Source organism: Tachyglossus aculeatus, chromosome 3 (assembly GCF_015852505.1).
Source record: "Tachyglossus aculeatus isolate mTacAcu1 chromosome 3, mTacAcu1.pri, whole genome shotgun sequence".
Lineage (NCBI taxonomy): Eukaryota > Metazoa > Chordata > Mammalia > Monotremata > Tachyglossidae > Tachyglossus > Tachyglossus aculeatus.
The window spans coordinates 62083869-62097966 of record NC_052068.1 but is presented as its reverse complement, the minus strand read 5'-3'; the positions used below and the strand labels follow the sequence as shown (position 1 = coordinate 62097966).

At 44.9% G+C, this 14098-nt stretch overlaps 1 protein-coding gene across 1 annotated transcript in view; it reads right to left on the bottom strand.

The window, feature by feature from the left end:
• The window catches only part of VPS26A (VPS26, retromer complex component A), a 65553-nt gene that overhangs the window by 20642 nt on the left and 30813 nt on the right, over nucleotides 1–14098 (bottom strand). Inside the window, exons 2-3 of the mRNA XM_038743943.1 lie at nucleotides 12525–12674; nucleotides 4309–4384 (exon numbers count right to left, since the gene is read on the bottom strand). Of these exons, the coding sequence (XP_038599871.1) occupies nucleotides 4309–4384; nucleotides 12525–12674 (226 nt within the window). The remainder of the gene's footprint in view (nucleotides 1–4308; nucleotides 4385–12524; nucleotides 12675–14098) is intronic.

The window sequence follows — 14098 nt, the reverse complement described above, 5'->3', positions numbered from 1 at the left end:
AACCCATGACCGTCTTCCTTTCAGGTCTGTGCTCTAACCACTACACCATCCCATCGCATGCTGTTCAGACAGATGCACGTGGTGGGAATGACCGTTTGGCCGCATTTTGGGAACGGACTACTCAATGACCACTTAGCCGCCTTTTGGGAATGGACAACGCTGAACGTCATCACAAACGGGGGTGGCATTCTTGCAGAGCCTTGCGTTAAGGAGAAATAACATTGGGGCGCTCAAGTCTTGACTATATGTTGCCAATTTGTACTTCCCAAGCGCTTAGTACAGTGCTCTGCACACGGTAAGCGCTCAATAAATACGATTGATGATGATGATGACACCGCACCCTGCGGTGTGCTCTCTCCACTCAGGCCCATGCTGATGGAACAACGCTCCTTAATCCCTCAACGGCGTTGAAGCCAAAACGCGTGATGAACGCACGTGCTGTTGGCAGCATCTACTACATCTGATTTAGTTCCTCTTCAACGGAAAATGTTGCCGTTTCGGGAAAACGATCACTAATAATCCCGATACTGGTTATAAGGGCTTGCTCTGTGTCAGGCACTGCTCTAAGCACTAGGGTGGATCCAAGATAAAGGATAAAACCCTACCACGTAAAACACATCGCGCATCAATACCGATGCTCTACGGATTTTTTTAAAAATACAGAAAATGCTATCATTTCTCTCCTCCGACTTCATTTCTGCCATAGATCCCTGGGTCACGATCATAATCCGTTAAGGAACGATGCCAAGCCCGTCACTTCAATTCCAGTTGAGTTCTCCAAGAGGGTGGGTTGCCATTTCGGGAAAACGATCACTAATAATCACGATACTGGTTATACGGGCTTGCTCTGTTCTTACACTGCTCTAAGCACTAGGGTGGATCCAAGATAAAGGATAAAACCCTACCGTGTAAAACACATCGCGCATTAATACCGATACTCTACGGATTTTTTTAAAAATACAGAAAATGCTATCATTTCTCTCCTCCAGCTTCATTTCTGCCATAGATCCCTGGGTCACGATCATAATCCATTAAAGAACGATGCCAAGCCCGTCACTTCGATTCCAGTTGAGTTCTCCTAGACAGTGGGTTGCCATTTCGGGAAAACGATCACTAATAATCCCGATACTGTTTATAAGGGCTTGCTCTGTGTCAGGCACTGCTCTAAGCACTAGGGTGGATCCAAGATAAAGGATAAAACCCTACCGCGTAAAACACATCGCGCATCAATACCGATGCTCTACGGATTTTTAAAAATACAGAAAATGCTATCATTTCTCTCTTCCAACTTCATTTCTGCCATAGATCCCTGGGTCTCGATCATAATCCATTAAAGAACAACGCCAAGCCCGTCGCTTCGATTCCAGTTGAGTTCTCCAAGAGAGTGGGTTGCCATTTCGGGAAAACGATCACTAATAATCACGATACTGGTTATAAGGGCTTGCTCTGTGTCAGGAACTGCTCTAAGCACTAGGGTGGATCCAAAATAAAGGATAAAACTCTACCGCGTAAAACACATCGCGCATCAATACCGATGCCCTACGGATTTTTTTAAAAATACAGAAAATGCTATCATTTCTCTCCTCCAACTTCATTTCTGCCATAGATCCCTGGGTCACGATCATAATCCATTAAAGAACGATGCCAAGCCCGTCACTTCGATTCCAGATGAGTTCTCCAAGAGAGTGGGTTGCCATTTCGGGGAAACGATCACTAATAATCCCGATACTGGTTATAAGGGCTTGCTCTGTGTCAGGAACTGCTCTAAGCACTAGGGTGGATCCAAGATAAAGGATAAAACCCTACCGTGTAAAACACATCGCGCATCAGTACCGATGCTCTACGGATTTTTTAAAAATACAGAAAATGCTATCATTTCTCTCCTCCAACTTCATTTCTGCCATAGATCCCTGGGTCACGATCATAATCCATTAAAGAACGACGCCAAGCCCGTCACTTTGATTCCAGTTGAGTTCTCCCAGAGAGTGGGTTGCCATTTCGGGAAAACGATCACTAATAATCACGATACTGGTTATAAGGGCTTGCTCTGTGTCAGGAACTGCTCTAAGCACTAGGGTGGATCCAAGATAAAGGATAAAACCCTACCGCGTAAAACACATCGCGCATCAATACCGATGCTCTACGGATTTTTAAAAATACAGAAAATGCTATCATTTCTCTCTTCCAACTTCATTTCTGCCATAGATCCCTGGGTCTCGATCATAATCCATTAAAGAACAACGCCAAGCCCGTCGCTTCGATTCCAGTTGAGTTCTCCAAGAGAGTGGGTTGCCATTTCGGGAAAACGATCACTAATAATCACGATACTGGTTATAAGGGCTTGCTCTGTGTCAGGAACTGCTCTAAGCACTAGGGTGGATCCAAAATAAAGGATAAAACTCTACCGCGTAAAACACATCGCGCATCAATACCGATGCCCTACGGATTTTTTTAAAAATACAGAAAATGCTATCATTTCTCTCCTCCAACTTCATTTCTGCCATAGATCCCTGGGTCACGATCATAATCCATTAAAGAACGATGCCAAGCCCGTCACTTCGATTCCAGATGAGTTCTCCAAGAGAGTGGGTTGCCATTTCGGGGAAACGATCACTAATAATCCCGATACTGGTTATAAGGGCTTGCTCTGTGTCAGGAACTGCTCTAAGCACTAGGGTGGATCCAAGATAAAGGATAAAACCCTACCGTGTAAAACACATCGCGCATCAGTACCGATGCTCTACGGATTTTTTAAAAATACAGAAAATGCTATCATTTCTCTCCTCCAACTTCATTTCTGCCATAGATCCCTGGGTCACGATCATAATCCATTAAAGAACGACGCCAAGCCCGTCACTTTGATTCCAGTTGAGTTCTCCCAGAGAGTGGGTTGCCATTTCGGGAAAACGATCACTAATAATCACGATACTGGTTATAAGGGCTTGCTCTGTGTCAGGAACTGCTCTAAGCACTAGGGTGGATCCAAGATAAAGGATAAAACCCTACCGCGTAAAACACATCGCGCATCAATACCGATGCCCTACGGATTTTTTTAAAAATACAGAAAATGCTATCATTTCTCTCCTCCAACTTCATTTCTGCCATAGATCCCTGGGTCTCGATCATAATCCATTAAAGAACGATGCCAAGCCCGTCACTTTGATTCCAGTTGAGTTCTCCCAGAGAGTGGGTTGCCATTTCGGGAAAACGATCACTAATAATCACGATACTGGTTAAGGGCTTACTCTGTGTCAGGCACTGCTCTAAGCACTAGGGTGGATCCAAGATAAAGGATAAAACCCTACCGCGTAAAACACATCACGCATCAGTACCGATGCTCTACGGATTTTTTAAAAATACAGAAAATGCTATCATTTCTCTCCTCCAACTTCATTTCTGCCATAGATCCCTGGGTCTCGATCATAATCCATTAAAGAACGACGCCAAGCCCGTCACTTTGATTCCAGTTGAGTTCTCCCAGAGAGTGGGTTGCCATTTCGGGAAAACGATCATTAATAATCACGATACTGGTTATAAATGATAATAATGGCATTTATTAAGGGCTTGCTCTGTGTCAGGCACTGCTCTAAGCACTAGGGTGGATCCAAGATAAAGGACAAAACCCTACCGCGTAAAACACATCGCGCATCAGTACCGATGCTCTACGGATTTTTTTAAAAATACAGAAAATGCTATCATTTCTCTCCTCCAACTTCATTTCTGCCATAGATCCCTGGGTCTCAATCATAATCCATTAAAGAACGATGCCAAGCCCGTCACTTCGATTCCAGTTGAGTTCTCCAAGAGAGTTGTAGATGGAGAACAGAAGGAATTGAAAGAAATCTATCTGAACACATTCAAGAAAATGGATCCAATCTGGGCTTCTCCTGGCCTAAAAGTAACCAGAAATTATTATTGTTTATGGTATTTGTTGGCACTTAATATGTGCCGGGCACTGTACTAAGCGCTGGAGTGGAAACAGGCACATCAGACTGGACGCAGTCCCTGCCCCACGCGGGGCTCAGTCTTAAGCCCCATTTTACAGCTGAGGTCGCTGAGGCCCAGAGAATCAATCAATCGTATTTATTGAGCGCTTACTGTGTGCAAAGCACTGTACTAAGCGCTTGAAGTGAAGTGACTTGGCCAGGGTCACACAGCAGACAAGTGGCAGAGCCGGGATTAGAACCCATGACCTTCCCACTCCGCACTCCCGCATAGGAATACTTGAGCCACAGCTCTGCCCAGGATATATTTAAATACCATTACCAACCCTCCTTTTCACTCCAAAAGTGCATTAGCAAGACTCACCGATTTGACCAACAAATTCAATTCTAATTCCTTGGTGCTCTAGCCTCTTTCCGGCTTGCTTAAAGGCTAAGTTCACCTGCCAAAACATGAAATTGTAAGACACGTTAGGGGTTGGCATTGCAATGGCAAACGGCAGTTTCCCTCCTGGTAGACGGTCTACCTAAAACTGCTCTCCTGAGGAGTGCAAAGAAGAATCTTTCCTAATTCGGTGTTCATTCATTCATTCATTCATTCAATCGTATTTATTGAGCGCTTACTGTGTGCAGTGTTCGAGTCAGATATTTCTCAGCTTCCCAAAATAAGCTTAAAACCCCCCAGACTGAAGGCTCCCGCCCAGGAGGAATTCTCACCCTCCTACCTCGTTTGCTAACCCTTCCTATTCTGCGTCGTCAAGCCACATCCCACCCCCCGGCTTCAAATCCCTATTCAAATAACTTCTTTTTTTGTTGTTTTCTTTTGTGAAGTGCTATGTGCCAGGCCCTGAACTAAGCACTGGGAGAGATACAACTAATCAGGCTGGACACGGTCTTAATCCCCATTTTACGGACGAGGGAACTGAGGCACTGAGCAGTGAAGTGACTTGGCCAAGGTCATACAGCAAGCACGTGGCAGAGCCGGGATTGGAACCCGGGTCTGCTGTCACCCAGGCCCGTGACCTTTCGCTAGGCCAACTGCTTCTCTAAAGCACCTCATAATAATAATAATAATACTAATAATAATAATAACCAGGATTGGAACTCAGGTCTGCTATCACCCAGGCCCGTGCCAATAATAATAATAATACCAGGATTGGAACTCAGGTCTGCTGTCACCCAGGCCCATGCCAATAATAATAATAATAATAATACCGGAATTGGAACTCAGGTCTGCTGTCACCCAGGCCCGTGCCAATAATAATAATAATAATAATAATACCGGGATTGGAACTCAGGTCTGCTGTCACCCAGGCCCGTGCCCTTTCGCTAGGCCAACTGCTTCTCTAAAGCATCTCTTAATAATAATAATAATAATAATAATAATGATGATAATACCTGGATTGGAACTCAGGTCTGCTGTCACCCAGGCCCATGCCAATAATAATAATAATATAATAATAATAATAATAATAATAATAATAATAATAATAATAACAATAATAATACCAGGATTGGAACTCCGGTCTGCTGTCACCCAGGTCTGTGCCCTTTCGCTAGGCCAACTGCTCCTCTAAAGCACCTCTTTAATAATAATAATAATAATAATAATAATACTGGGATTGGAACTCAGGTCTGCTGTCACCCAGGCCCGTGCCAATAATAATAATAAGAATAAGAATAATAAGAAGAATAATAATACCGGGATTGGAACTCAGGTCGGCTGTCACCCAGGCCTGTGCCAACTGCTTGACTAAAGTACCTCTTTAATAATAATAATAATAATAATAATAATAATAATGGCATTTAGTAAGCACTTACTATATGCAAAGCATTGCTCTAAGTGCTGGGGAGGTTACAAGGTGATCAGGTTGTCCTGCGGGGGGCTCACAGTCTTCATCCCCATTTTACAGATGAGGGAACTGAGGCCCAGAGAAGTGAAGCGACTTGCCCAAAGTCACCCAGCTGACAAGTGGCGGAGCCGGGACTCGAACCCATGACCTCTGACTCTAAAGACCGGGCTCTTCCCACTGAGCCACGCTGCTTCTCTTCCTCTTCTGCTCCTCTTCCACAGAGCCTTCCCTGATTAATTCCCGGGAATCCTGGTCACGCCAACCATCATGGCCAACCCAGCGGATGGGTACTGTTTGAGCCCCTTCCTTCCTCTCCCCCTCGCCCCCCTCTCCATCCCCCCATCTTACCTCCTTCCCTTCCCCACAGCACCTGTATATATGTATATATGTTTGTACAGATTTATTACTCTATTTATTTATTTTACTTGTACCTATCTATTCTATTTATTTTATTTTGTTAGTATGTTTGGTTTTGTTCTCTGCCTCCCCCTTTTAGACTGTGAGCCCACTGTTGGGTAGGGACCGTCTCTATATGTCGCCAACTTGTCCTTCCCAAGTGCTTAGTACAGTGCTCCGCACACAGTAAGCGCTCAATAAATACGATTGATTGATTGATTTTGGAAATTCTTGTACCGACTCAGTGGGGCACTTCTGCCCCTCAGACAGAGGCTTCTGGAGGAGAGGCGACCCCTCAGCCCATAGCGCCGCTAGAAGCACAAAATAGCTACGATTCCCCTCCCACCAAGCAGGAAGAAATCATCCCTACTTCTACAAAATTCTAGCCTGCGAGCCCGTTGTTGGGTAGGGACCGTCTCTATACTTTGCCGACTTGTACTTCCCAAGCGCTTAGTGCAGTGCTCTGCACACAGTAAGTGCTCGATAAATACGATTGATTGAATGAATGAATAAAATTCAGAGGTTGCCACTCCTACAGAATTGGGTTGTGCCTTTTGCGACTTTTTCCCGTTCAAGTACAATTGGGTTTGCAACAGAGTGGCTAATTTTTGTAAAAAAAATTCATGTACCCGAAATGTGGCTCTGAAACAGATATGGAACCGCAACTTTGTTGTCTGTCTCCCCTGTTCTAGACCGTGAGCCCGTTGTTGGGTAGGGACCGTCTCTATACGTTGCCGACTAGGACTTCCCAAGCGCTTAGTGCAGTGCTCTGCACACGGTAAGCGCTCGATAAATACGATTGAATGAATGAATGAATAAAATTCAGAAGTTGCCACTCCTACGGAATTGGGTTGTGCCTTTTGCGACTTTTTCCCATCCAAGTACAATTGGGTTTACGACAGAGTGGCTAATTTTTGTAAAAAAATTCATGTACCTGAAATGTGGCTCTGAAACAGATATGGAACCGCAACTTTGTTGTGCGTCTCCCCCCTTCTAGACCGTGAGCCCGTTGTTGGGTAGGGACCGTCTCTATACGTTGCCGACTTGTACTTCCCAAGCGCTTAGCGCAGTGCTCTGCACACGGTAAACGCTCGATAAATACAATTGAATGAATGAATGAATAAAATTCAGAGGTTGCCACTCCTACGGAATTGGGTTGTGCCTTTTGCGACTTTTTCCCGTCCAAGTACAATTGGGTTTGCAACAGAGTGGCTAATTTTTGTAAAAAAATTATGTACCTGAAATGTGGCTCTGAAACAGATATGGAACCGCAACTTTGTTGTCTGTCTCCCCCGCTCTAGACTGTGAGCCCGTTGTTGGGTAGGGACCGTCTCTATACGTTGCCGACTTGTACTTCCCAAGCGCTTAGTGCACTGCTCTGCACACGGTAAACGCTCGATAAATACAATTGAAGCAGCGTAGCTCAGTGGAAAAGAACACGGGCTTTAGAGTCAGAGGTCACGGGTTCAAATCCCGGCTCCGCCAATTGCCAGCTGTGTGACTTTGGGCAAGTCACTTCACTTCTCTGGGCCTCAGTTACCTCATCTGTAAAATGGGGATTAAGACTGTGAGCCCCCCGTGGGACAACCTGATCACCTTGTAACCTTTCCAGAGCTTAGAACAGTGCTTTGCACATAGTAAGCGCTTAATAAATGCCATTAAAAAAAAAAAAGGAATGAATGAATGAATAAAATTCAGAGGTTGCCACTCCTACGGAATTGGGTTGTGCCTTTTGTGACTTTTTCCCGTCCAAGTACAATTGGGTTTGCAAGAGTGGCTAATTTTTGTAAAAAAATATTCATGTACCTGAAATGTGGCTCTGAAACAGATATGGAACCACAACTTTATTGTCCGTCTCCTCCCTTCTAGACCGTGAGCCCGTTGTTGGGTAGGGACCGTCTCTATACGTTGCCGACTTGGACTTCCCAAGCGCTTAGTGCAGTGCTCTGCACACGGTAAACGCTCGATAAATACGATTGAATGAATGGATGAATAAAATTCAGAGGTTGCCACTCCTACGGAATTGGGTTGTGCCTTTTGCGACTTTTTCCCGTCCAAGTACAACTGGGTTTGCAACAGAGTGGCTAATTTTTGTAAAAAAATTCATGTACCTGAAATGTGGCTCTGAAACAGATATGGAACCGCAACTTTGTTATCTGTCTCCCCGCTTCTAGACCGTGAGCCCGTTGTTGGGTAGGGACCGTCTCTATACGCTGCCGACTTGTACTTCCCAAGCGCTTAGCGCAGTGCTCTGCACACGGTAAACGCTCGATAAATACGATTGAATGAATGAATGAATAAAATTCAGAGGTTGCCACTCCTACGGAATTGGGTTGTGCCTTTTGCGACTTTTTCCCGTCCAAGTACAACTGGGTTTGTAACAGAGTGGCTAATTTTTGTAAAAAGAAATTCATGTACCTGAAATATGGCTCTGAAACAGATATGGAACCGCAACTTTGTTGTCTGTCTCCCCACTTCTAGACCGTGAGTCCGTTGTTGGGTAGGGACCGTCTCTATATGTTGCCGACTTGGACTTCCATTCATTCATTCACTCAATCGCATTTATTGAGCGCTTACTGCCTTGTGCCTAGTCCAGTGCTCTGCACACAGTGAGCGCTCAATCAATACGATTGAAGGAATGAACTTTTCTCAACTTTAGGAGTCCTACCAAGTGCATCAGTGATCCATATTTTTGTACATATTTATTACTCTATTTATTTATTTATTTATTTTACTTGTACATATCTAGTCTATTTATTTTATTTTGTTAGTATGTTTGGTTTTGTTGTCTGTCTCCCCCTTCTAGACTGTGAGCCCGCTGTTGGGTAGGGACCGTCTCTATCTGTTGCCAACTTGTACTTCCCAAGCGCTTAGTACAGTGCTCTGCACACAGTAAGTGCTCAATCAATACGATTGAAGGAATGAACTTTTCTCAACTTTAGGAGTCCTACCAACTGCATCAGTGATCCATATTTTTGTACATGTTTATTACTCTATTTATTTATTTATTTATCTTACTTGTACATATCTATTCTATTTATTTTATTTTGTGAGTATGTTTGGTTTTGTTCTCTGTCTCCCCCTTCTAGACTGTGAGCCCGCTGTTGGGTGGGGCCTGTCTCTATGTGTTGCCGACTTGTACTTCCCAAGCGCTTAGTACAGTGCTCCGCACACAGTAAGCGCTCAATAAATACGACTGATTGATTGATTGATTATGGTATTTGTTAAGCACTTCCTGTTTCGGGCACTAGCGCTTAGTACAGTGCTCAGCACACAGTAAGCACTCAATAAATACGATTGAATGAATGAATAGAATGAAATGCATCCCGGCGCTTGGTACATTCATTCATTCATTCAATCGTATTTATTGAGCGCTTACTGTGTGCACAGCACTGGACTAAGCGCTTGGGAAGTCCAAGTCGGCAACATATAGAGACAGTCCCTACCCAACGACGGGCTCACAGGCTAGAAGGGGGAGACGGACAACAAAACAAAACACGGAGACAGGTGCATACAAAGCTAATCAGGTTGGACGCAGTCCATGTCCCACGGGGGGCTCACAGTCTTCATCCCCATTTTCCAGATGAGGTGGCTGAGGTCCACAGAAGTGAAGTGGAGGAGTCGGGATTAGAACCCAGGTCCTTCTGAGTCCCAGGCCCACGCTCCATCCACTAGGCCGCCCTGCTCCTCTAGTGTTCTCCGGTAACTTCAAATGCATCGGGGTAGGGACCGTCTCTCTATGTTGCCAACTTGGACTTCCCAAGCGCTTAGTCCAGTGCTCTGCACACAGTAAGCGCTCAATAAATACGATTGAGTGAATCACACCGCAATGGGCTCTGGGGCAGGCCTGCCTCCTCTACACTATAAGCTCACTGTGGGCAGGGAATGTGTCTGTTACGCTGTTCTCCTCCAAGCACTTTGTACAGTGCTCTGCACACGGTAAGCGTGGCTCCGTGGGAAGAGCCCGGGCTTTGGAGTCAGAGGTCATGGGTTCAAATCCCGGCTCTGCCGCTTGTGAGCTGGGTGACTTTGGGCAAGTCACTTCTCTGGGCCTCAGGTCCCTCATCTGTAAAACGGGGATTAAGATTGTGAGCCCCACGTGGGACAACCTGATCACCTTGCATCCCCCCCAGCGCTTAGAACAGTGCTTTGCACATAGTAAGCGCTTAACAAATATTATTATTATTATTATTATTATTATTATTATTATTATTATTATTATATATGACAGATTGCCTCCCCAACTAACAGCGTGAGCTCCTGTGGGCAGGAGCTGCTTGGGTGTCGTTCCCAAGTGCTTGGAACTGGGCTTTGTTATAATAATAATAAAAAAATAACAATTATGGTCTCTGTCAAGCACTTACTATGTGCCAATCAATCAATCAATCGCATTTATTGAGCGCTTACTGTGTGCAGAGCACTGTACTAAGCGCTTCGGAAGGACAAGTTGGCAACATATAGAGACGGTCCCTACCCAACAGTGGGCTCACAGGCTAGAAGTAGACCTAACTGGCATGATGGCTCAGGAAATGAAGAAAATTCTATTAAGTGACTTGCCCGAAGTCACACAGCTGACAGTTGGTGGAGCCGGGATTTGAACCCATGACCTCCGACTCCCAAGCCCGGGCTCTTTCCATGGAGCCACGCTGCTTATTGCAGCTCAAAGTAGACCTAACTGGCATGATGGCTCGGGAAATGAAGAAAATTCTATTTACAGTCCTCTTCCCGCTATGGCAATGGAGGGACACAGGGAATTGTCAGCTGTGTGACTTTGGGCAAGTCACTTCACTTCTCTGGGCCTCAGTTCCCTCATCTGTCAAATGGGGATGAAGACTGTGAGCCCCACGTGGGACAACCTGATCACCTTGTGTCTCCCCAGTGCTTAGAACAGTGCTTGGCACATAGTAAGCGCTTAACAAATACCAACATTATTATTATTATTAATTTAGGGGGTGAGAGGGAGAGGGGCACATTCCTATGTTTGGTTTTATTCTCTATCTCCCCCTTTTAGACTGTGAGCCCACTGTTGGGTAGGGACTGTCTCTAGATGTTGCCAATTTGTACTTCCCAAGCGCTTAGTACAGTGCTCTGCACACAGTAAGCGCTCAATAAATACGATTGATGATGATGATGATGATTCCAAAGCGCATGGGCAATCTTGGCCCACACTAGCCAACTCCAGGTAGAAGCAGGACTAGAACCCAGGTCTCCCGATTCCCAGAACAGCGGTCTTTCCGCTGAACCAACGGGAGGGCCACGACCAAAAGGAACGGCTACTGAAAAGCAGAAGTCATTCATTCATTCATTCATTCATTCATTCAATCGTACTTATTGAGCGCTTACTGTGTGCAGAGCACTGGACTAAGCGCTTGGGAAGTCCAAGTCGGCAACATCTAGAGACGGTCCCTACCCAACGGCGGGCTCACAGGCTAGAAGGGGGCGACAGACAACAAAACATATTAACCAAATAAAATAGAATCAATCAATCAATCGTATTTATTGAGCGCTTACTGTGCGCAGAGCACTGTACTAAGCGCTTGGGAAGTCCAAGTCGGCAACATCTAGAGATGGTCCCTACCCAACGGCGGGCTCACAGTCTAGAAGGGGGCGATGGACAACAAAACATATTAACCAAATAAAATAAATAGAATCAATCAATCAATCGTATTTATTGAGCGCTTACTGTGTGCAGAGCACTGTACTAAGCGCTTGGGAAGTACAAGTTGGCAACATCTAGAGACAGTCCCTACCCAACAGTGGGCTCACAGTCTAAAACTAGAATCGTACATATGTACCAATAAAATCAATAGAGTAATAAATCTGTAATGAGCATGGGGCAGAAGCAACTGGAAATAAAAGCAAAAAGGGGTTTTACAGAGTCCAGACCAACTACTAAAATGAATGTGGGATACAGATAAAAAGTCAACGAGCCTCTAAAAGGTACAAAAAAACCTGCAAGATTTGGAAGCGTTTCCGTGACCCAGTGGAAAGAGCCCGGGCTTTGGAGTCAGAGATCACAGGTTCGAATCCCGGCTCTGCCCCATGTCTGCTGTGTGACCTTGGGTAAGTCACTTAACTTCTCTGAGCCTCGGTTCCCTCCTCTGTAAAATGGGGGTGAAGACTGTGAGCCCCCCGTGGGACAACCTCATTAACCCTGTTTCCCCTCCCCAGCGCTTAGACCAGCGCTTGGCACATAGTAAGCGCTTCACAGATGCCATTATTATTTATTTCTTATTTAAAAATCTGTCAAGTCGACGTCGCTTCTGTTGGCTGATTCTAATGCAGGGGAGAGACGTCAACAAAACCGAAAGGCTGCACGCAAAAGTGGGCTTACCTTTCCCGAAACGGATTCGCCGTCGTAAAAGAGGTAATGTTTTTCGACTTTGCCCTCTTCCGTTTTGATTTCCGCCATCTTCCGGGTCTCCCCATCGTTAAGGACGACATCAATCTCACAGATGGGCCCGAAAAAGCCTCCTAGAAAGCTCTGGGGCACAGGGAGAATCATCAGTTGCGTCACCAAGTTAAATTTTTTCAGCGTGCTCAGATTTGTTTGGGGGTTTGTTAAATCGTCATCATCAATCGTGTTTATTGAGCGCTTACTATGTGCACAGCACTGTATTAAGCGCTTGGGAAGTACAAGTTGGCAACATCTAGAGATGGTCCCTACCCAACAGTGGGCTCACAGTCTAGAAGGGGGAGACAGAGAACAAAACCAAACAGACTAACAAAATAAAATAAATAGAATAGATAATAAAATAAATAGAATAGATATAAAATAAATAGAATAGATGTTAAATGTACGTTGCACGGGGAATCCCGGAGAACTAGCACGTTGCACAGTTTCCCTTCTCCTTCTGCTTCTTATCTGTAAGTGATTTTAGGATCTGCCTCTCCTAGATTGCAAGTTTCTCCTCTCCTCAATCAATCGTATTTATTGAGCGCTCACTGTGTGCAGAGCACTGTACTAAGCGCTTGGGAAGTACAAGTTGGCAACATCTAGAGACAGTCCCTACCCAACCGTGGGCTCCCCACTGCCCCCAGCCTTACCTCCTTCCCCTCCCCACAGCACCTGCAGGTATGTTTGTAGATATTTATTACTCTATTTATTTTACTTGTACATATTTCATCATCATCATCATCATCATCAATCATATTTATTGAGCGCTTACTGTGTGCAGAGCACTGTACTAAGCGCTTGGGAAGTACAAATTGGCAACATATAGAGACAGTCCCTACCCAACAGTGGGCTCACAGTCTAAAAGGGGGAGATAGAGAACAAAACCAAACATACTAGCAAAATAAAATAAATAGAATAGATATAAAATAAATAGAATAGATGTTAAATGTACGTTGCACGGGGAATCCCGGAGAACTAGCACGTTGTACAGTTTCCCTTCTCCTTCTGCTTCTTATCTGCAAGGGATTTTAGGATCTGCCTCTCCTAGATTGCAAGTTTCTCCTCTCCTCAATCAATCGATCAATCGTATTTATTGAGCGCTTACTGTGTGCAGAGCACTGTACTAAGCGCTTGGGAAGTACAAGTTGGCAACATCTAGAGACGGTCCCTACCCAACCGTGGGCTCCCCACTGCCCCCAGCCTTACCTCCTTCCCCTCCCCACAGCCCCTGCAGATATGTTTGTAGATATTTATTACTCTATTTATTTTACTTGTACATATTTCATCATCATCATCATCAATCGTATTTATTGAGCGCTTACTGTGTGCAGAGCACTGGACTAAGCGCTTGGGAAGTCCAAGTTGGCAACACCTAGAGACGGTCCCTACCCAACAGTGGGCTCACAGTCTAAAAGGGGGAGACGGAGAACAAAACCAAACATACTAACAAAATAAAATAAATAGAATAGATAGGTACAAGTAAAATAGAGTAATAAATATGTACATATTTC